The sequence below is a fragment of the Eublepharis macularius genome, chromosome 3 (assembly GCF_028583425.1).
Source record: "Eublepharis macularius isolate TG4126 chromosome 3, MPM_Emac_v1.0, whole genome shotgun sequence".
Lineage (NCBI taxonomy): Eukaryota > Metazoa > Chordata > Lepidosauria > Squamata > Eublepharidae > Eublepharis > Eublepharis macularius.
The window spans coordinates 134405773-134430720 of NC_072792.1; the positions used below are offsets into that span (position 1 = coordinate 134405773).

The window sequence follows — 24948 nt, forward strand, 5'->3', positions numbered from 1 at the left end:
CAAGCCCTCTTCGTGGTGTTCGTCAGCCCTTCATAAAGCCAGTCTGGCGCCTTTCAATCAGTTCCCCTGGCAGCATAGGCATGGACTGTCTGAACTCTGTCTGAACTCCTTCTGGCTTGTAACCCCTCAAAGTAGCTTCCCCAGACAGTCCAGTTTTTGCCACTGTGAAGAGAAAATGACATGAAAGGGGGAGACCCATGGATCATGCCTTTCCCGGCTCAAGTTCAGCTAAGTCCCAAGGGGGCCGTTCTGGCTCCCACGAACCTCCAACTACGAACATGTTCATGAACATGTCATGTCTGTCAATGTTTGTGAATCCCTGTTCATGGATGGCAACGAACAACGAACATCGTGTTAGTTTTTCCCCCAGTTTGTGCCCACCTCTAATGCTGATATCTGTCCTAACTAGAATTATTTCTTACTTAAACTATTTTTACCTTGCCTTTCCATTTTTAAATTGTGACTGAAAGTACTTACATACCACAAAACTATATTAAAACATTATTAAATCTAAAAAGACAACAAATTCTAAGTCCATCTCTGCCACATGCCATTTCAGTTCCATTTAATTTCCCCCAGAAGCCTCTTTGAACAACAAGGCTTTGCAGCTGTCACAGTAGGAATCTTCCTGACCTGAGAGGCTGTTCCAAAGAACAACCAAGTCTCAGAAGGAACATGTCTGAGCGAGACCTAATGGACTTCAGGGATGAGTGCTTGCACCCAAGAGCAATGAGCACACAGCTTCCAAAGATGTAAAAATTAAATCAAGCTTTCAGAAAACGGCAAGAGGTTGCTGTAATGCTTCCCATATTTTACCTATGGGGGGTGGGTATTTGTTTTTAAAAATACGTATTTCACTTCTCCAAACAATTCTGAACTGACTTGCAGTAATTAATGGATAAATATAAGCCAGGTGAACTCTGTAAAACAAAAATTATACCCACCATCAACAATGTATAGAACTCCTTTTGACAGAATAAGCCAGAAGGAACCACAGTGCAACAGATCATGTCCCTTGGATTTGAAATACTTTTATTTGGTGTCTTTTCAGCAAAATTCAGCAGATATATCTGTATACTCAGTGCAATGGTTTACAAAAGAGGTAGCCAGAGAAGAAGTAATAATGAAGGCACAATGAATAGTAACAGTAGTATAAAATGACGAATCAATGTTCCTAAAACAGAATGGTACATATATAATAAACAACTGGAAAATTTTAGGTCTGCATCTTGGGAAACACTGTGATTCCTAGGCACAACTTTTAAAAAACATTCTTCACTTTCCAAAATGGAATCAGACACAACAGGAAAATATTTACACAATAAATATAAGGGAATCATCCCAGCTCCCTAGCTAGGATCCCTATATAATAAATGTTAAAGGCACACAAAAAGTGTTGTGGGCACAACAGCAAATAAAATGTACATAGTAGCCTTGAGGCAGTTGTTTCCCCAGCTCTCTTTATTCATAAAGACTTAGGGTTGCCAGGCACGGCATGGCAACAGGCATTCCAAGTTTCCATTGGTAGTGGGGAATTTCTTGCAACGTTTGGGTCCATCCTGCTGCTGCTTAACTGGCTGGTGGGAGGAAAATGGAGGCAAAATGGAGTGGGGGGGGGGCTGACATGATTTCCTATGTTTCCAAAAGTGGCATTAGCATGTCACTAGGGATGTTTTAGCATTTGGGCAAAATTCCATGATTAAACCATAGAGTTTTCCCAGTTTTCCCCTGGGAGGGGATAGGTGGGCAGCAGTCAGCGATGGTGTGATTTTGCTTCCAAGGGGAAAGGCCACAACTGATGTCATCTTCTTTTGGAATCATAGAGAGGACTGGTGTTGATTCTGGGTTATCCCTGGAAATGCTATCATGCTATTGGCCTGACAGCCACTTAAAAAAAAGTTTTCTCCCAGTGTCAGGAAATGAGCACCAGAGAAAGGGGATCCTCTGCCACCCACTGGGGGTTGGCAAGCCTATAAAGACTATATTTCTAAATGATATTACACTGAATGGTGAAAATACTGGCATATATGCTATCACTCTCTTCAGTGAAGTTTGACGCCTTCCTCCATCCTAAGAAGCCTTCCTCCCATTGGCTAACTTGGAGGAAACTGGCCATTAAGATCACCAAGATTAACTCCTTTTTCTCCCTTCCCCTTCCATTGCAAGGGGTGGGGGGCTGAGGGTGAGACCCTTTCCAGTGCAGTTTTTGCTTCCTGTTACCTCTTCCTCAGGAGGCTCTTCCTTCAGTAGAACAGACATTTGCAGTACAGTCCTAACCAGTTCTACACCCTTCTAAGTCTGTTAATGGACTTAAAAGAGCGGTAACTGTTGAAATATACAATGCCCAATTTTACAGAAAGAAGCTCCTGCAGGGGGCAGCAAAAGAGAAATCTAGTCAGCTGGTGCTTCTTTCTACTCTGCATTGTTCATCTCCAGAAAGCAACTTGCTTCCTACTTCTTCATATTATTTTCTTCCATGCAACCATGTAGCTAGAAGCCTAGATCTTCTTTCTCTCTATCCTTTAATGTAATTTCCTGATCAGTTATCTTGTTCTCTTTAACCTATACATACTTATCAGTGGGCTTCTTTGTGAACAAAAACTCACTCTGTCAACAAACTGTTTAGGTTTCCATGGTTTGGGCGGAAAGGTTCATACTTTGTGCTGAGCGAATGCTACTCTTTAGGTATTGTTAATTAATGTACACTACTAGAATGTACTAAAAATTCTCTCTCTCTCTTTTTTACTTCAAATGTTCCTCTGTTAATGAACAATGGCCGAAGGACTGCTGTGAATTCAGCTACTGCAAGCTGCTCAGGGTTTATTTTTCATTGTGTTTAGCAAATGCATTTTTCTTTACATAGATTTGTCTTGCAAAGCAAAAATGCAGCACAAAGTGGTGGGATAAGTATGCATATTTTGTTTTTTTATTTTGATTAGGTTTTTATCTGTTTCACTTATTAAAAGCAATTACTTTTCTAAGCATGATACTAAAGTACTATAAATGGGGAAGAGAGGAAATGTTGCCTTCTCTCTACATACACATGCAAGTAAGCAAATGCAGCTAGGGTGAGGGTGGGAATCTCTGAAAGAGTATGCATGTAGACCTATACTACTAGTTATAGCAGACATGGGTCCAACCTATGGCTGATGAAGCCATTTTAGGATAATGTAGGCATTTAAGAATTGTTGCAAGGGTCCAGTCTTCATTAGCTTGTGGTGCAGCAACACCATGCAGTCTTGCTCTCCCCCATGTACCTTTTCAAGTGTTGAAATAGTCTGTTTTGGCAGTTGAAAGGGCATGGAGGGACTAAATCACATGATGATCCTACACCACAGATTGATGATAAGGGCAGACCTTGGCAACAATTTTTAAATGGCTAAATTCTCTAAAATGGGTCAGTTGGACCCATGGCCATCATAATGTGTAGTTTGGCTCACAAACACATGTGCCTGTGGGGAAAGATCCCCCTTTTAATACCCTCCTCCCCAGAAAGCAGGAAAGTAGATAATCTTGTAGTGTTTTAAAGGCTCTTAAGAGTTTTAAAAAAGAGAGCAATTGCTGAAAGAAAGTAGGGAAAGTTTGAAAGAGAGAGAAATATTTTTGAAAGAAACATGAAGAGGGTTTTGCAAGAAAGATTTGTAAAAAAAAGGCACTTTTAAAGGACAAACAAAGGGAGAGAAATTTTTGAAATGGAAAACAAGAGCTTTAGAAAGAAGTAGATGGGAGAGTCTGAGGGAAAATTTCTCCTTTCGCCTCAGAGTTCTTGAGCAAGGTTCGGGAGTAATCAGCTACGGCCCTTCCTCAGGTGATGCCTCTTAGCCCACTGGGTGGTGGGAGAGCCAAGCCTACTTTTCCACATGTTTTTCTCTGAAGCATGACATACCATGGGCCACTAGCATGGCTGGGTCTGTCAGGGTGCAGGTTAAGCTGTCTCCAGGTGACACCTCAGTCAGCTCATCAACAGGAGTTCAGAAGAGCTTCATCTCTCTCTCAGCACATGTCCCTCTTTTCTGGGACAGGTGGACCTTGAAACTGTCCCAATCCAGCAATGCAATATATCTGAAGGAAAGACCCCACAGAATTGGGTCCATGCTTTTTCTTCATAATGCCTGATTTTGAAATCTGCATAGTCCTTTTAAATCCTCTGTCAGAGCTTGACAAAGCCAGGCACCAGGTTGTATCAGTGCCTAGAAATTTTCTTTGCAGTGCGTAGTATTTTTAGCAATTATTTTATTGTAAGTATCTCTCAGCATTTTTCAGAGGAACTACAAATTGGTTGGATCCAACCAGTTTCTCCACTGGTGAAAATGGGTGGAAAAGGTTCCTTTTGACCATACAAAAGGCTATGTTTGAGATCATGAGACCTGCATAGACAAAAGCCATGTGGCACAGGGAATATAATAAGGAAAGGAATTAGCCACAATTGAGAGGAAAAGCTGACTAGACCTAAAGCTAATTTTTCATTTCTCATCCGCGTTTTTAGTTGTATCATATACAACAAAATAAAAATAATTGTGCATGAAATTCTTGTCATTGCTTGTTTACGTGTCAGCTTAACTTTACTCCGCTTATTTGTGGTGGATGAATTATTTAACCAGTTGCTTTCTATTCTGACTCCAATTTGCAATTGGAGCTTTTAAAAGCAATAATGGAATTATAAGAAATTGGGGAGAAGTGTTAGGATTAGACGTTGTGGTAGCAATAATTAGAAAATTTGGTCACTAAAATATGAAACTCTGAAAGCTGAAAAATGATTTTGGTCCATAAATTTTGGGGCTGGCTCCTAAAACCAAAGATTTGCATAATGTTGTTGCTTGAGATGAAGAATTAAATTAGATCAATTAGAGGAAAGTAGGAGGTAGCCATAATTTAGATAAAAGCCAGCAGGTCTTCCCCATAGGCACCTTTTAAATGACAATGAAAAAAAAGATGCAAGACTGACTATGGTAGATCTCAAAATTAATCCAATGCTTCTTTAAGGTGATGCTGTATTCATGGCATATTAATTACGCAGTTTTCTGTTCCATGAAACAACCTACTGGCTGTTTTTTTAATCCTTTAGAATCCTAGAAGAAAACAGATATATTTTAAGTATGGAACATCACTTTCCCCCCCTTTGTGAACAGTCAAGAATCAGCTTTCTCCCTAAAGGTTCCATCTCCCTGCCCTCCAAAACAACTCCTTCCTTTTCAGAAAATGCTCTTACACTTTTTGCCCAACTGTCTGTTAGCAAACTAGTCTTATTCAAAAACATTCCACCTAGCAGCAAATATCTTCATATATGACTATTTATTTTAATGTAATTGTACCTCACCTTTATACCCAAAGAGGGTTCAACTTGACTTAAAAAGTTCTCCTCTCCTCCCTTTTACCCACCCAACAACTCTGTGAGATAGGTTAGGCTATTAATGTCTGATTTAGCCAAAGTCATCCAGCCAGCTTCCATGGCAGAACAGACGTTCAAACCCAGGTCTCCATAGCCCTAGTCTGACACTTTTGTCAGTTCCCCGTTCAACATCCCATTTTCTTTAACTATGCATTTCAAGCATGCTATAATAAACCTTTCTCTGGTAGCCAATTCATACGCTGTGGTCCAATTACCACTTCTATGTGGTCAAGTCCCATGCTTCAGTATTAATATAGCACTAATTGGATGGTCACTATGGTTACTACAACACTACCAGCTCCATGGAGGGACAGTGCTAGCATGGAAAATAATCACAACATCTATCCATGCTACATGACTTAACTATAAAGAGATTTCCAGTGATACGTGAATCCTAAACATAGAGAAACATTGTTACAGTTAGGAAAGGGAGAAAGTGACTTTCCTTGCTGGGAACAACCTTAGACCAAGGATTCCCTGGAAAACACTTGGTCACCTGCCATCACTCAGGTACCTCCTGAGAACAGCTAGACTAATCTGCTGGGAAGCAGCTCTTCCAGCTCATCCCTAGCAAAATAACTAAGTAACAGGGTGGAAACCCTGAAAAACCATCTTATAGCAAACTGTGGGTAGTGTCCAAGTGGTCTGGCATGCAGGGAAGAGAATCAGAGAAACATCCCAGAGAAATGGATTGTACCAAGGAAGCCAAAAATGCCTTAATAGAAAGAACGCTTATTATAGAAAAAAGAGGAAATGGTGGGTGGATTCAAAAGGGATAAGGAGGAGGACAAAATCCAGGGAAAAGCACACTATCACACAGCATACAGTCTATCAAATAAAACAATAATGTTGAGCTAACTCAGCTAAGCACAGTTCACCTAAGTTGTAGAAGGTTCCTCAGAACATACGCAGAGTTCCTTGTAGTACCAAGATAGTGGAGGAGTCCCTATCCTTAACCCCTGGCCTACTGGTCTTGGGGTCTCCAGATGTTCCAAAGTGGGGACAAAGAAAAGTCCAAAGCTCCCAGATATTTATGGGCAATGGAGTCTGACCTAAGCCAGCCTCCTTGGTGAGATTGATTAGAAAATCAGTCAAGCAAAGTTCCATCTCTGATGTCACAGACTATTTCCACCAATCAAAGAATTATTACAGGATGGTCTCACCATTTTAATGGTTCTGCAGTAACATGACAAATAGGGAATCTGGCCCAAACTGGTTGCCTTTTGTAAAAAAAAAAGGATTAAATTGGCCAGGTAACTCTAATGTGGAATGGAGTATAAAACATTATTCTCATTTAAGCTCTAGGGGTCCAAGAGCCCAGGTGCTCTAGGTGGCACTCTTGAGCCATATTGAATCTTAGGGTTCTGTCACAAACACCAAATGCTGTCAACCATCAATAACATATTCAATCAGAAGATATGTTATTTAATGTGTAAACTCAGATGATGGGGGAAAAAATTTCCAGCTGGCCCAGTAAATTTGATATTTGCCAGTGGATGGGGGGAGGTATGACCTCCCTTTTGTAAGGTAACTTATTTATGGTTTTTAACACTCTGTAGATTAAGCCAAATTTATAGAGTAGATATTAATGTGGATGTCACTCAACAAAATATTCATATGTGTGATGGTTGAAGAATAGGGTGACCAACAGACCTGGATAAAAAATGTCCTGTCCATTTAAAAGAGGCTTATTGTATAAGAATGGGCAACTGAAACTTTTTATGATGTGGAGGTAAATAACTTCTCATTAAGCTTTTATTATTTTTTCTCCTGGTAACCCTATGAGGAAAAGCTCATAGGTTTAACAAAATACTTCATCTATGAGACGAGACAGCAGCCTGAACAGCTGTGACTAGCCGAAGTTCATCAGCGCTTGGAAGCTAAACTAGGTTAGTTCTTGGATGGGAGACCAGTAAGAAAGACCAGGGTTGGTGTGCTGAGGCAGGCAATGACAAACCTCCTTGGCTCATCTCCTGCCTTGAAAACCCATGAGGGGCCCACAAGAAGATGGTCACAACTTGACAGCACTTAATTATTAAGAGATGAAACAGCAACACTGGCAGGGGAGGAGCTGGGGAAGATCCTGATAGCAGCAACTGAATAACCTTGTTGAGTTTGTTCTCTTCTCTGCACGCAGGTATATAAAGCCTGGGATTTGCCAAGTGGTGCAAGCCAAAGGGATCTCGTCCTTTGGCTTTTAGCCTGAGGATCAGGCTTAGACCTGGGCAGAAGATTAGCCAATAGAAAGAGAAGACCTGCTTGGACATCTAAAGTCCTCTTGCTTTTCTACTGCTTGCTTTATGTTTTCTGTGGGTATCAATAGCTAATTTGGGTCCCCCTTGGGGAGAAAAACAGAATATAATATGCTCAATAAACAAGTAAACTTTAAAAAATACTGGAATTCTTTTATTGGGTACTGGCAGAAGAAAGTGGATTTGAATAACAGGCATATAATTGTAATGGATGGTTTCTATCTTAGTGTATGTTTGTTTTCTTAAAAATAAAGAGAGAATCAAGCTATTCATAATGCAAACTGTCCTCACTCAACAAAGTCCTTTCAGGAAGAAGATCAACAATAGTAAAAAGGTGAGGTCAGAGCTTTTGTGTTAATAATGTATCCTGCATGGGCATGTTGCTACAGCTACTGTTTGGAAAGGATCTGATTTCAAATGTCCGTAGGAAACGCTGTTTTTGAAAACATAACAGGGACTTAGTGTATTGTTCTTCCCACATTCCTAAGTGCTAAGAAGCTTAGACTTGTACAGACTTACTTCCCTTATAATAAGAAAGTACTAGGTGTCTTTTGTAATAAACTGTCAGTTGAAAGCTGGCAAACATAATAATAACAACATTCAATTATATACTGTCCTTCAGGACAACTTAACGCCCACTCAGAGTGGTTTACAAAGTATGCCATCATTATCCCCACGGCACGGCAATCACCCTGTGAGGTAAGTGGGGCTGAGAGAGCTCTGGAAGAGCTGTGACTGACCCAAGGTCACCCAGCTGGCTTCAAGTGGAAGAGTGAGGGGAATCAAACCCGGCTCTCCAGATTAGAGTTCTGCCGCTCTTAACCACTACACCAAACTGGCAATGCAAGTTAGAAAACAGCACCAGCTCTCTAAAGCAGGGTCATACCCCTAAAACAGGGGTGGGCAAATTGCGGCCCGCTATAGAGCCACATGCGGCCCGCCAAGACAGTCACCTACCGAGTGCCTGGCACCGAAAGTTAACTAATGAATGCAATCATTTTAAAAGGTGCGGCCCTCTGCTAACCTCCGCTCCCACAAAGTGGCCCCCGAGCCTAAACAATTGCCCACCCCTGCCCTAAAAGCTTCCCAAAGACTGCTTCTCTTCAGCCAGCCCCCTAATTCCTTGTATCTTTCCCCCCCACCTCCACATCTCTCTGTTGGTATACAATTTCTGTGCAAAACACTGGTTTGGGCTTCTTTGTTGTAAAGTTGATGTGACTTTAATTTGTTCTAGCTGATCTTGACTCTGTTAGTGGCCAGGCCACTAATTAGGACTTCAAGTGGCTCATGATGACACCATCTGGAGGAATTAAGAGATCCTAGCTCTTTAGGTAATAAGAAAAGAGAGATCAGGTAGCTAGGCTCAAAGTAGGTAACAGCAAATGCTAAACAAAACAATATAGATTAAAAATAAACCAGAAACTTTCACTGAAGCCAAATCTTTCATTCACAGTTTCAATTTATAGTCTGATTTTTCAGAACTAAAACCAAAGTTTAAGCAAGAAATATATTTCCTACATGCAAACTATGCTTAGGACTGTGCTACTTGTGTGTTTAGAATTATAATAACCCTCACCTCAAACCACATACTTGAAAAAGCCCTGAGTCTAAAGGGACTTTTCCCCAGGGCTTTACCAGTTTGAGAGTGAGCTAGAATAGCTTCCTTTATCACTAATTCTGAGATTCAATTCTTCAATGCATGCTAAGAGAACAATTATGAGCAAGTCCACTTAGAAGTAAGTCCCATTTTATTTAATGGGCTGTACTCCCAAGAAAGTGTCCTTAGGATTTCGGCCTAAGGTTTCCTTCATACTCCCCAAGCCACCATGAGTACTGTTTCCCCGTGGTGCTCTTCCATGTGACTGGGTGAGTGTGTGTGTTAAAACCTCAAAATGGGCAGGGCTGACTTCTCGGAGCTTTCCAGTCACCCTTCCCCCCTGACTCCCTAAAAAGTGCAATGTCTAGTTTGGCCCTTAAGCATCCAGGTTTATTTTCTCTGGTGAAAAGGGCAAAGGGGGGGGGGAGAGGTTGAGTCATGCCCCTGTTGAGGATGATATCATCTAGACAATCCCACATATACTAGGGGCTTCCCTCTACCCATCCCAGGGAGGGAAAAACATGTGGAAATAGCCCTGTTCACATTGGTTCAACTGCAAATCATATACATTTTAAGGAAATATGTGGAACATAATAAAGGTAAGTTTGGTTCATATTTCTTTTGTATTTTGTTCAGTAGTACTCATAACCAAATACAAGAAATGCCTTACAGGAACTTTCCATACACCATTGTATAGATTCAAGACTACAGTTTAACAGATTATTTGCTTACCCATATAAGTTCAGCATGTTCAAAAGTAGTATAGCAATTTATGAAGGGTTTGACAGACAATGATAAATGGTTGCATTAATGACTCAGGCACATCTGCTGTGCAACAACGCTTGATTAAGCATGTCACTTGGTGCTTTCACTGAAGCATCACCACCATCTCAGGAAGCACCTGCAGAACATTTCTGAAGAGGATGTACATCTAATGAACATTCCCCACATCGAATCTTCACATGATGGTGTTTAGAACCTCACTGGTCCCTCCTGCTCATCTATACAAGATGAACCATTATATATCTTCCTGTCTTTTTCTGGAAGAATATTTGCCCCTCTTACTCTACCCCCTCTGCAGGCCTCTGAATTCAGGGTTTACGGAGTCCTGCTTATCTAGGCAAAATGAGCAATTGTTTGGGAATGTTAAGAAACAACTGCAATACTAATGTATATAAATTGGCTGGGTGTCAAGGAAAGATTGTAGTGTGTGTAGGGCAAGGAAATTTGGAAATCCCAGCTCACCCCTCAAAATCTCCCCATCCAGCGTTCAGTAACCTTTCAGGGGTTTAGATATTCTAATTTCTTCTCCCTCCTCTTTGTTTTTCAAGTGACTGCTTCCAACAATTCATTGCTTCTAGAGCTTTTTTAAAAAGGTTTTTTTAAAAAAAATATTGGCTAAGTTAAATAATTATATTTTTCCGTAGGTGGGGGGACTCCTGTAACTTGAATGGCTTTCATCATCCATTCTTGTCTGACAAGTTTAATATTATATGCAGGGGGGCACAAGGATGCATGGGGTATGGGAAATCTGTTTATGTGTGAAGGAATAGTCCTGAGCCCTCTCACAGTGCCACTGCCCTGGCCAAGAAAGTCAGAACCACCAATGACACTGGCAAGGCAAGAGAGCAATTTCACCAAATCCCTTTTAAAGAGATAGCAGCCCTGTTTATATGTTACAGTGAACATACGTATACATGTATATCCTGCATGTCCATGTTTGTAGGAAAGAGACAATATGCATACACGTGCGAAATCTAACCAGGGACTAGGATTTGTTTTTGGAAAACTGTTTTTTAAATCATACGTTCAGTTTTGCATGCTTTGAATGTAACTCAAAGGAATTACTCAAAGCACATACAAAGAAAAAAGAAGTGAACCAAGGATAAATCAAACAACTAAGGAAAAACAGTCTCCCACAGAAAAAGTGTTTTTGCCATGTATCAAAGGAATCACTGATCAGATGGGAAAGCTTATGAAAAAGCACAACCTTCAAACAGTATTCAGACCAACCAGAAAAATACAACAGATGCTACGTTCAGCAAAAGACAGTAGAGACCCCCCTCACCTCTGCAGGAGTATACCGTATACCCTGCATCTGTGGACAAGTTTACATCAGGACCACACAGCATAGCATCCAGACAAGAATAAAAGAACATGAAAGACACTGCAGACTTGGCCATCCGGAAAAATCAGCAGTGGCTGAACATAGCCTAACTCAAACAGGACACATTATCTTATTCCAGGACGCTAAAATACTGGACAACACTTCCAACTACTTTGTCAGACAAGGAAGCCATTGAAATTCATAAGCATAAGCACAATTTCAACAGGAAAGAAGAGACTTTAAGAATGAATATAGCATAGTTTCCAATCCTGAAAAACACCAGGCTAACAAAATACTCTACATCCTACAACATCCTACAATACATCCTACAAAACATCCTACACTCCCCACCCTACATATCAAGCACCAATCCATATGCAAAAGAACCTCCTCAGGATACAGTGAAGCCTCCCTCCGTTATCATTCCACACCCTGGGAAACTCTTACAGGATGACTCAGCCCAAACCCACCTTCCTGAGTAGATATAAATGACCTGCCAACATCTTCTCCACACTGTGACACTGAGAGATCTCTGTCTTTTGGTGCTACACCTCTGAAGATGCCAGCCACAGCTGCTGGCGAAACATCAGGAACTACAATGTCAAGACCACGGCTATACAGCCCAGAAAATCCACAACAACCATCGTTCTCCAGCCGTGAAAGCCTTCAACAATATATCCAAGTGAACATTGTTTGTGGATTGCCATGTCATCACTAGAGATGGGCACGAACTGGGAAAATTCCAAACCGTGAGGTTCATGGTTCATCACATTTCATGAACCATAAACTTTCACAAACTTGCCCTGGTTCGTGAACCAGTTCGTTCGGTTTGTGAAAACACCACTTCTGGGTCAGCTGAAGGTTTGCAGAGAGCCCATCCCCCATGTTGCCTAGGAAACTGATTGATCAGCGCTAGGCTGTCTGCACTGACAAACCAAAATACAAACCAAACAAACCAGGCTAAAATTCATCTCGGTTCGTGAGAAATGAGCTCTCATGAACCACCAGTTCACAAACCATGAATCAGCCCAGTTTGTGACAAACTTCAGTTTGCATTTCAGTTCACGCCTACTTCTAGTCATCACCGTTTCCACCATGCCCCATAACAAGAGACAAATTTGGTTAGGTTGAATGGATGCAGGTGGAAAACCAGGAAATAGTCAAGGTGAGGAAACTCACCTCCCTCTCCTCTGTAGCTGGCCTAGCTGTGCTGCTTTCATGGACAGTTTGGGAATCAAGCCACTTTACTATTTGAGTCCAAGCTTGGACCACAAAGAATCATGTGGTGTGGAAGAAAAGCTTATTTGCACATTCACCCACTAACCATCTCCCACTTGAAAATAAATTCTCAGGAGGGGCATGAGTGGATCAATTTCTCCTCTATGTTCTTTCCCCACCCTGATAATTGGCTCAGCATGCCTCGTGGAAATGCTTAGTCCTCATCAGTGTCTGTTGTTGTTATCTTTTTCATTCAGTTAATTTACAAAGTCATATTTTCCTGGTGATGCTACTTTCATGATTAGTATGAACCATTATATTATTACCATTATATATAGATGTGATGGTACTATGCAATGCATCAGTTTACTAGAAAGACATAGTTGGTGAGGGCTAAAATACACTTTACATATGACAGGAATTGGGTCCTGAGTTCCTGACCCAACTCTCAGACGCACATTCACTCAGGGATTAACTTTTAAAATCCTCTACAGACTCCAAACTGTTAGAGGGAAGGAGGAGTTAAAGCTTCCCTCCTGTGCTGTTTTTGCCAGTGGAATCTCATGAAGGGGCAGAATAGCCCTTCTCACCTTAATTTTTACTGATGTATGTGGGCAAAAAGCCCTGCCACACTGGTGGCTGCAATGAGGAGGGACAAGCAGGTAAAGTTGTCCTGCCTTCTTCTTTTACCAGTGGAACTTCTTCTCGCACAAGGAGCCTTATGCCAGCAGAAGAGACATGTGGCTCACATTCAAGTTTATTAGCATAAGTCTCTGAGTTTGGGGTGTAAGAATTTGTTTATGCCTTATCAAGAAAGTGTCACATTCACAAACCAAAAATGACAAAACAAGTATCTTTCCTTTGTAATCTTGTTCGTATGGTCTCTCAGAAAAGTTCTTTCTTTACATTTTGAATCAGATATATTCAAATTAGCAGGCTATCCCTGATAACAAATTTGAACATCTGCAGTATTTGTATAATATCAGAGTTCATAACTGTCCATCTCTTTTGTTTAAGAAAGGAAGTTAGTTTTTCCCTCCAAGGCATTTGACTCCCAAGGCATGAATGCAGAGGAAACTACTCCCCTGACTTTCCTCTAAATGCAGTAATTTGTCTCAGTTTGAGTTTTCTTGGAAAATAAAGCAGGATGCGCTTCTTGTAAAAAGATAGTAATAGAATTTGGTCTTAAGAATCCTATTGGAGAGAGAGAGACAAAAACTAGTCAACATTGTTCAGCATGCAGGCCAGATCTAGGAAGTTTCATTCCTGCCCTGTATTTTTAAAATCGATGTATTTCCATGATCAATACATCTAATTCTCAACCTAGCCCCATCTATACTTGATCTTAGCCAAAAACGCTGATAAGCATTAAATCTGCAGATTGGGGCCAGGTAGAGAGATGTAAGATTTTCTCAAAAACTTGAGGCACCCAGGTTTACATAAAATCTAAAAATGTACTTAAAATGGATGGACAGGTTATCCTCACCCACCCCCGGAACCTCTCTGCACCTGCATAGAGTGGCTGCTGCCGCCAGCTCCATATCTCCTCAGCAGCCTTTAAGGCAGTGAGGCAGGAATGTTGATGGTGGGGGAGGAGGACCCACCATAAACGTTAACATTTTCTGAGGCAGTGGTACTGTGGACAGGGAAGGTAGTGGCAGCACTGCAACTGAGGGAGGAGGAAATGCCATCACAACAGTATTGCTGGTTGAAGCTTTGGTTTCTGTCAGTAAAAGGCAGGGGGAGGGCGGAAAGGCCCTTTCCAGGGTTGTTTTGGTCTTTGAGGAAAGACACATTAAGGCCAGACCCAGCAGCAATCACTACGTGATGTGATACCACGTGACTTGCATGACTCACCCAGACCATCTACTCGCTTCTATTCGACAGCAGCCACCTCATGAAAGCCAGTGTGGTGTAGCGGTTAGATTTTCAGACTAGGATCTGGGAGACCCAGGTTCAAATCTCCAATCTATCACAGAAATTTGCTAGTAACTTTGGGTCAGCCACATGTTTCCAGACTAACCTACTGCACAGAGTTGTGAGGATAAAATGAGGAGAGGAGAATGAGGTAAGTTGCTTTGGTTCCCCATTGTAGAGAGAGGCAGCATATTAATGAAATAAATACATATAATTGTAGCCAAAGATAGGGGGAGTAGGTTCATTAGTGGGTGAGGAAGTGAAAAAAGGAGCAGGGAAAGGTGAAAACATGAGAGTTGCCAGGAGAAGAAAAGAAATAGTGTGTGTGTGGGGGGGGGGATGGGGAAAGTAAGGTCCCCCTTGCAAATTCTTGCTGGTTCCTGGTTGTGCAACAGGCTTTGGCAGGCACCACTGTGCAGTCTAGTAGAAATGCCAGTCTCCTGCTGAGGGCAGGGGATTCCCTGTTCCCACCCACCACTCCTGCCTTCACTTACCTGGCCAGCATGGCGGGGGGGGGGGAGACACGCCTCCTGCTGAAATCAACACAAACTGGTTAAAGTGTAAGAGTTCAGGGTCCATTATCACTTTGAAAAGGAAAGAAGAGGTTTGTTCACTTCCTAGCCAAATTTATCCAAGAGAAAAAAAGAAGTGAATAGAGGCACAGTTAAGAGTCTAAATAGAATTTTATGTGTCTATTGCAAATTAATCAAAAGTGAAATCACACTCAGTAAGTGAAACATAAATGGAAAGTCCACAATCAATTAGTAGAAACTTCCAAGATCCAGCCAACGTGGCTGGATCTTGGAAGTTTCTACTAATTGATTGTGGACTTTCCATTTATGTTTCACTTATTGAGCGTGATTTCACTTTTGATTAATTTGCAATAGACACATATAATTCTATTTAGACTCTTAACTGTGCCTCTATTCACTTCTTTTTTTCTCTTGGATCCATTATCACTTTGCCAAAGCAAAGAGTAAATACTATTATTAGGGAGGTAGGAGGAAAAGGACTGACCAGAGGGAGAGCTGCAGGAAATCCCCATCACTGAAGTGGTAGTTGTGAGCTGATATTAGCGCTTGCCAACTTGTGGAAGGCGGAAATCAGCCAAGGGGTGGACCCTTTCTGGGGATGGAGCCAATCAGAGGAACCCACCCAGCTTTGGGACCAACAAGATAAAGACTGGAGACCAGTGAGATCAAGGGGAAAAGCTCATATGTTGAGTGGGTCAAAGGACAGATTGAAAGGATCAAAGGGCAGAACCATCAGAAAATGCTAATTGATCTGAAGTATACAGTTTTCCCTTTCTCTGCCTAAGGAGATATCAAGAGGGAAAGTGAAGCAGAAAAGGAAGCCAAAGAGAGCTGCAGCATTGACAGAAGATGCTTTTGATATCGTAGTAAAGAATGAAAATGAAAATTTACATTGGTTCAGTGCTGAAAAGATCTTAAATGTGCAATACAGCTGCTGCTTCTAAGGTTTTGAAAACTGGCTGAATATAATTCCCTACTGTGTTTATATAAACCTTTATTTGGTACTTGGTTTTCTATATTGTATTAATTATTCATTACTTGCTTTAAATGTTTTAACCAAAAAGTAGGACACACGTTTTAAATAACTATTGTCATGCCTTAGGTGGGGTGGGTCACCTTACGCTGCCACCGCTCTGGGATTTAGGGTCCCTTGGGAAGGCCCAGAGTACCCTCCCAACCCTTCTGACCTCTGTAGCTTGGCCAATAAACAGGCGTGAGGACTCAGCCGAGTAACAACAAACAAAAGGATTATTTAAAAGGAGGTCAGTTAATAACAAACAAACAAACAAGCAAGGCACATTAGGAACAATAGATGGGTGAATTGAAAGCAAATAAACAAAAGGCCCTAGCGTGACTGAACTCACTGTCCCTCTGTCTGCCAGGCCTGTCTTCTCACCCTACCTTCTCACCCTAGCAGAAAACTCCTCTAGCCTGCTCCTTGGGAGAAAAGAATGCAGGCTTTTCCCCTCTCAGGCTTATATAGCACTAGCCCCCTGTGTTCTGATTGGCCAAAGAGGCCACCAAAACAGGCCAGGGGCTCCTGGGAATTGTATGCAGGCCTACTCCCACTGCTAACAGGCTTCTGAGGTCTTGCTAGGCCTTCCTGGATTCTGCACACGTTGGATAATGCACTTTCAATGCACTTTATCAATCGTTTGAGGTGGATTTTTTGTTCCACATACAAAAAAATCTATTCCAAATGATCTATAAAGAGGATTGGAAGTGCATTATCCAACGTGTGCGGAATCACTCCATGACAGTAGGACACACATGTTTTAAATAACTATTGGAATGGAAGTTATCCCACTAACAGTACAGAGTGAATGAATCCTATTTGCCCTATGGTTCAACAGCTAACCACCATTTCTACTGTACATCTGCTATTATTCAATTGCTTCACGTGGATATCAGATATATGATCTTGTTTTCATTTTATGTAACTTACCACTGTGTTTTTTCCTGTGTTGTTTCCAGCATACAACTGCTATTATCAAGACCACAAAGATTAGTGCCAATATAGTTAGCAACACAGGAACTGTATTCCAGTGGCCTACAGGAAAGAAAGATGCAAAGATGAATGACCATAGAACTGCAGTTTGTGAGCTCTTTATTTGGCCCTGAAAAGCCAAATAAAGATCATAGGAATTTTGAAACTGGGGAAAAGCGGTGGCAACTTTCCTTCTTCCATGGCTGCTTTAGGCCCTGGTACAGAAGAAGGCAGGCATAGTACAGCAACTGTCCTTTATTCTGTTTCTCCTAGTTATTCACAAAGACAGATCACCCATTTGGTGCAGTGGATAAAGCATTGGACCAGGATCTGGAAACCCAAGTTCAAATCCTTGCTTTGCCATGGAAGCTTGCTGGGTGACTTTGGTTGAGTCACACACTTGCATCCCATCTTATCTCACAGGGTTGAGAGCAGAATTAATTATGTAAGCTGCTTTGGGTCTCCATTGGGCAGAAAGGCGGTGTATAAATGAAGTAAATAAATACAAATAATAAATATTCAGGATAGAGTCCTGTGCTCAGCAAGAGAAAGTCTGTGCTCTTCTGCCTTCCTCAGGCTCTGTAAATAGCTTTGCAAACTTCTCTGTCCAGGCTTAATAACTAGAAGCTTTCTTTTTTAAAAAAGGAACTTGAGAATACTTTGACTAATCTGTCTTTCTACACCTCTGTGATTACTGCAGATTCTCAGTCTTGAGGGAAACTAATAGATAACAGATAAGTATCAAAACCATAGTGATCTGCTACATTTATGTTTGTCATATGCAATTTCAAAATATGCATACTTTGCAATAATGAAAAATAAATAATTTAAGAATACTGTAAAGAAGAGTGCTGTATCCTAGCACTCCATCAACCCCCCCCCCAAAAAAAAACCCTGGAGGAAGGACCCTTATAGCACAATCCTAAATAGAGTAGCATCCTTCTAAATTAGTCGAAGTCCGTGGGCTTAAAAGGGTGCAACTCTGCTTAGGCCTGAATAGTAAGGCAGGATACCACCCATTATATCCAGTGAAAGATTAATTTTTTAAAAAAAAATGACAGCAAAAGAGACATATCCTCAGCAAAACAGTATTAATCATTGCCCAAGATCTGTGAAAAGTTTGGCCTTTTTTGCTGCATTTTCTTCCAGAATCCATTTCTTTTCTTGAAAAGAAAAAACCCTCTGTTCTCAGGCTCTGGAAGAATAATCCATACTCACTGTGATCCTCTTTCCTATAAAATAAATTGGTATTTCAGAAGCCAGATGGCAGCCATTTCCCCATTTTTATGCTGCCCTCACAGTATATTTTCACTCTTGGGAAAGTAAAATACAGGCATGTAAATAAGATTTTCAAAAAACAAATCTTTGCTAGCAGTCAACAAGATATAAATACCATATCTTTTATGGGTACTCTGCTGACTGACCTTTTTCTGTCCCGGGCACTTGGTAGACCATCTCTTGCCCTCCGTATGTGACTTTGCAGATCAGCTCTTGCCCATAATTACTTAAGGTATTGATGAGTATGTTACTGATGATAGACACTGTACCATTGGGATTTTCAACCTTCCATTCATTTTTTTTATCCTTCCACTCATTCTTTTCACCTGCAGGTCCATGCCAGGTTATTGTGGGTGATGGAAAACCAGTTGCTGTGCATGTGGCATTCAGGAGTCCATCAGTAATGTGATGGTGTAGAAATGCATGAAAATCTGACACATAAGCAACAATAAAATCCATCACCGTGAGGAATTTTTTTGAGTGATGAATGAGAACATCCTAATAGCACCAGGGCAGCCAAATAGACAAATTGCAAATGGAAAGTAGTGAAGAAGATAAATGCATCAAGATAAATACATCAAGATAAATATAAATCTCTAATATATAAAAGGCAAGCCATGTTGCAGACGACTTACTTTTTCTCCTGCCGCAGGTGCAGTGAGGCATCGGCAACATGGTGCCAGAGAAGCCTGGAGAAACAGCGGCCATGGAGGTGATGGAGAGGCCCAGCATGCCAGTGCAGCCCTCCAGAGGCCCCACAGCAACACAGAAGGCTGTCACACTAGCGCAGAGGTCCCACAGTGGCCATAGAGGCAGTGAGGAGGCCCAGTACACCAGCCACACCAGCCTTCTCTGTCGTTGTGGTGGCCTTGACAGAGAAGCCCATCATGGTGCCATACCCCTCCCAACACAACAGGCTGGGTTGTTGTAAGAAATATTTGTTTAGGGTAAGAATCCAAAAATTTTCAACACATTATGTACGGAGCCCTTTTTTCAATTCATGGCTGAAAGAATGGAAGCGCTGCAGCCAGAACCTGAATACAAATTCTGTGTTTATGCACTGCAACCAGTTATCAAGTTCCTTTCAAGGTTCTGGTTATCATCTACAAAGCCCTTTGTGGCCATGGACCCCAATACCTGCAGAACCACCTCTCCTGCTCTGCTCTGCCATGACAGCTTTTGTCATCAGAGCTAAGACTTCTGAAGCTGCTATCCTGCAAATGGGGAAGTTCAGAAACGGCACAGTCATGCACATTCTCTTTTGACTATCATCTCTGGAACAGATCAGGAAGACACTCCCACTTCACTCATTAAAATTTTGAAGAACATGCAAAATAGAAATATTTAGAAGGCAAATGTAAAGGGATTAGAATGGTAAAATATAATAAAAGAGGTCAGGTGGTCACTTTTATAAGGAAACAAGACTGTACTCTATTGCAATATTCATTGTATGTATCACCTTGCTTTTAATGCATTGTCTTCTATCTTTGTAACCTGCTTTCTGCATTATGGTATGTCATGCCTTAGACATGTTTCCCTTTTTGCTTATGTGTTTGTCTTCTTTGTTTCCAATTCCTGGGCTACCACATTATTTACTGGATGCTGGATGCTATCTGATTGAATTTTTGTTTACATTTTGTAATCCACTTTGAGTCTCAGTGAGAAAGGTTGTTAATGAAGTAAAAAGCTAAAGGTAGTCCCCTGTGCAAGCACTGAGTCATTACTGACCCATGGGGTCGTTACTGACCCATGGGGTCACATCACAGTATTTTCTTGGCAGACTTTTTATGGGGTAGTTTGCCATTGCCTTCCCCAGTCATCTATACTTTATCCCGCGGAAGTAAATAAAGGCAGGTTGTTAATGAAGTAAATAAAATAAATAAATGAAATAAACCACTCAGCTGACCTACCTGCCAGACAATTACAGTTGCCACTTGTCTGTTTTATATTTTTTTTAACAAGACTGTCCTTTCTTGAGTTATGTGTGTGTTTTCAAATGCTAATTGACACCCTATATGTTAACCTAGATGAGCTTGAGGCTGGACTGGTGCACGGTTGAGATGGCACTTGGAAATGGAAGAGAATCTTGCCAACTTTCCAACCCTCAAACAATTCTTAGCTGCCCAGAGGGATGACAGTTCACAGAGATTCTGGCACCCATACCAGGTGGCAATTTATTTATAAAGAGGAATAAGTTTCTTGATTAAAATTTTACAATTCTTTTGTGGGGCTGTTTTAACATTGACTCACCATATATATGAATACAGGATTTTTTTGAGATGGGTCCTGAGGGAAATATAATAAATATGCATTCATAGCAGCTCCTGTCCGAATTGCTAACATTCCAAATGGTGATGGCAGTGTCATTGAGTGCTAAATGTGTGAAGGTGAGTCGACTTTTGTATTCCTCAGCAATATACACATTTGTGTTGTTGTTGCTCAACGCTGCAATATTTATAGAGCTCTCATTAATTTGTTTCCGCCACGAAACCTGAAGTATTTCAAGAGACTCTATTAGGATACATCTCAAGGTCACATTGCCACCCAGCTCCACTTCTTTATCCTCTGTCATGATGGCACCTGTGAGAGCACAAAATAATTTGTATTAAGAAATTGTCTCCCCTCCACTTAGTGCTTACAAATCACTCAACCATTTCCTTTGTCTGAACCTCATCACAAGAAAATTGATACGCCTCAGCCCAGCAGCAGGAGAAAAAAAGATTCCCACTGAGTTGGTCAGAACAAGGTTAACGATTTGGCTTCCCTGATATGGGCAAGACTTCACTGCTTGGAACAACAATACTGTTATGCACAAACTTTGTGCTTCTGTGGTATCTTTCTCTCTCTCTCTTAGCTAATCATAATGACAAAAATTAGTCCCAGAGTCCTGTTGAATTGAAGCAAATGGATTGTTTAATTAAACAATGGATGAGCTCCCCTTTACATGAAAGTAAAGGGATTCCCTCGTGCTCAGTGCTCATCAAAACAACAAAAGAAGTACAAAACAATTAATACCCTTAGGTTAATTATAATAATATTACAATATTCTAATATTTGTTATCTTATTGGCTCGTAGTCTTTGACACAGGTGTCTAGGGTCAGTCTGACTGGAAGATGCAATTTCTGGGTCGGCTACCTACTTGGGGGAATTCCAAATTTTGCAGCCCCTTATCTTGTCCTTGTGCTTGGACATCTTCCCCTTTTGCTACTGTTACCTTCAATGGCGCCATGGAGTCTCAATTTGGCAGCCTTGGGGCCTTCAGATAACTAGGGTCCATGGGCAGAAAGGAATGTTCCCCCACTTCTGCCCTTTCTCCCATTTTTGCAGCCTTGAAAGAGATAATGCCACAGGTGGCCGACCCAGCTTGCTGCATAAATCAGTTTCTACAAAAGGCTCTCTTGTATTGAATCCTATTGGAATCCTATAGGTTAATATAACATGTGTAATATTTCTACAAGTGCATCTCCTACAAGCAATATATTTAGTCCTCAGTTCTTACAGAGTTTCAGCTTACATTCTTCTTTGGTCTTCTTGTTTCAAGTGTCATATTCTTACAGGTTGCATTACAAATGCTACATTGGCTCCTGAGCATAGAAAAAGTGCAAGGCATGTAATACTGAAAGGCACAGAATACTGAAAGGCACAGAAGTGGTATATAAAAGCCCTTTCTTCAAATCCATATTCCTCAATACCACAAAAATTATTATTTTTATTATTATATTTCTCAGTGAGATCTAAGGCAGATTACACAGTGCAAGTGAAAATACAATATAATCAACAGCTCAGAGGGTCATTGAGCAAAGTACAATAATGAACATTGGTTAGGACATTCAGTAAAAGAAATACAATAGGGTATAGTAGCAGAAGGATACCGCAAAGAATTACGCTTTTTATGCTTTAACAAACCTCTCCATGAACTATTGGTGCTGGACTCCAGTTTCTAATATGTTTTATCTATGGGCCAAGCTACACATGACGAATGACACTTGAATGGCAAGTGTATTTCTCCCTGTTCACTTGCCCTCCACTCAATCCACTTGCCGTTCAAGTGTCATTCGTCATGTGTAGCTTGGCCCACTGTTAACATTTTTTTAAACATGCAAGTCCACATAGCAAACCACCTTTGTAGTGGAACTGCAGATGACCATTGTCATTTCCAGGAGTTAGTTAGAAGTACAACAGTTCTCTTTTTTTGTACCCAATTAGCCTTTCAGACCTGGATGCTTTGAGCAGACTGTTACCAGAACTGCTCTTTATTATAGGGGGAAATTAGCTTTAGCAGTCTGTAACTTAAAATAAGCGCGGATCTTAACCTATGTCTACGGAGGTCCCGATTCCAGACACTCTAGTGAAAAAGAGGCAGACTACAAATAAGTTCCAAACACGTGTATTTAGTGTGGCGTAAGCCTAAACTTGCACAAGCATACAAAGAACACACAAGATCTAAGAAATACAGAGTAGGAAATACAGAGACGTTCGCATTAGCTGGTTCCCAATGATGGTGGGGAATACTCACTTATCCTGAAGCGAAGCAGAGACACAACAGCGAGGGTGGCCCAATACCAGCACTGGGACCACAGACGGACAGCGAGGGGTTCTGGATGGGAATGGCCTAAGCCCCGAGTGGTCTGGGAGACCAGCTTAAATACCCCAAAACGTACCCTGGGGCTGGTGCTGTACTTGGTGGTTCTCACAGTTTAAAACAAAGGTTCTAATGGGTTACTGAATGGCTTGGATGGGCCACTTTGGTAATCAGATCGTGATAAGTGACACCTCAGGAAGAGGGGACAAAAGAGGGAGGGGGAAATCCAAGTGGGCTGAAAGGATGTTCCAGCGGACAGGGCTTGTCCTGATGTCATCAGCTCTGGAATGCGGAGGTTTCTTTGAGATGCATTCCCTAAGTGCTTGGGATGGTCGGCACTTAGTTCTTCTCCAGGGCGGCTCCTAAGATATGCAGAGCGGGGCGAGGGGCTCTCGCTGCGGACGTGGTGTGCCCGCTTCGCCGAAATGGCTTCCCAAAGCAGTCTTCTTCCCAGGGTCTTCTGGCTGCCTGAGAGCATGGATGCCGGCTGGGCATAGCTGAGGCTGGTTTGCAGGCTGCCCGGTAGCGAGGGCAAGCTCGGGGGACCGGCCCGCGGGAGGCTCCAGGCGGGAACTGACCAGGGAGCGCCTAGCCAGGCTCGCTGGAGGTTTCCCCGGCAGGCGCCCGGCTGCTAGCAGCGGCTTGGGCCCATATGAGGCAGGCTTCCATGGAGGCAGGGGGAACAGCACTTACAACACAGTCCAAGGCAGGGAACAGGCACGGTCCGTGGCAGATGGCAATTCAGGCACGGGGCACACTTGTAACACAGTCCAAACACACACTGGGAAGTCCGGATACAGGTCAGGGCAGGGCTGCCCAGAAAGAGAGTCCTTTGTGCAGTTATCCAAACATGGAGTCAGGGAACTACACAGTCTATTGCAGCAGTAAGGCAATTGACACGCAGGCAGGAAACTGACACGTGTATTAACACACACACGTGCAAAGCAATCGTTGTGTAGCAATAAAACAGCAATGCAGGAAACTTTAACACAGTCCATGGCAGGCCTTAAAGCAGGGGAGGGGGCCTACTTGGCAACAAGACATTTGTGTTCTTTCCTCCTCTTTCACGTGCTGGGGCTTGGGAGAGTGTGGTATACCTTTAAAGTTACAGGAGTGGAGGGATGATAGCTGGTTACCAAAGCTAATCAACTGACCTTGGGAGGGTCTGTGATGGGTCTTGGGAGGGACGAAGGTCAGCAATTAATAATTAAAACTACATGTGAAATCAATACATGTCAAATATAAGTGTGGGAACAGTCTTAACAGAGAGCCTCACTGTGGCAGAACAGCTCCTAGATGCTTTGGAAGGCTGGATGGAGCAGCACTCATAGGGCAATGGGGCCATTCCACCACTGTTAGCATTGACTGAGACTGGGGAAGGTGCTGTGTGCCAGCCCGTTCCAGGGGGTCTACCTGCTGTCTATTCTCCAAGGGGCTCCTGAGAGCAGAAAGGGCATAAGCTTTGCGGCGTTTTCTTTTCTTCCTGTAAATTGTCTGACCAATAAAGTCTTCTAGTTCCACTCGACTTGTGCGCCTATTGCCTCTGAATCCTTTTAAGGGAAAAAGAACCATTGTATTTTGGCAATACAACCTGTTACTTGCATCTTGCCTGCAAAAAGAGACATGTAAGAGGCTCCTGGCAGCTGTGTCCACAGATGCTGGTCTCAGCTATCCGAGTGCACTTACCATACAGAAGAAAGGGGCTTTGAAGTCACCTTCATCCTCTTCCTGTCTAACTGCATCTGGCTTGCCCCAAACAAAGTCTCTTCTTCTGCTTGTCCTGCCATTTCTTTCTTCTGCCACTTGTTCTCACCAAGATTTCTTTTGTGCTGTATTAACTGCTCCCACTTTGTAAAGCTATTCTGTGCCTCACTATGAACACTGTGCAGGTTCTGCCTAAGTTGGGGATCCATTATCTGGCCTCTCATAAATATCACTGTGTGTTAATCATGCTGCCCATTTGCAGCCAAGCTCTAATGTCCTCTCACCATACTCCACTAAACAATCCAAATATTGTATATTGAGATTAACAGCCCTTTATGATAATAAACATCTTTATTGGAGACTGGAAGCAGACAGACTGAATC

General features: G+C 42.0%; 1 protein-coding gene across 1 annotated transcript in view; it reads right to left on the minus strand.

Moving 5' to 3' along the window:
- Positions 1-1021: 1021 nt before the first annotated feature.
- Positions 1022-24948, minus strand: part of CD200 (CD200 molecule) — a 48606-nt gene continuing 24679 nt past the window's right edge. Inside the window, exons 6-9 of the mRNA XM_054974428.1 lie at positions 20529-20858; positions 18425-18709; positions 16959-17063; positions 1022-5069 (exon numbers count right to left, since the gene is read on the minus strand). Of these exons, the coding sequence (XP_054830403.1) occupies positions 5062-5069; positions 16959-17063; positions 18425-18709; positions 20529-20858 (728 nt within the window). The 3' untranslated portion in view covers positions 1022-5061. The remainder of the gene's footprint in view (positions 5070-16958; positions 17064-18424; positions 18710-20528; positions 20859-24948) is intronic.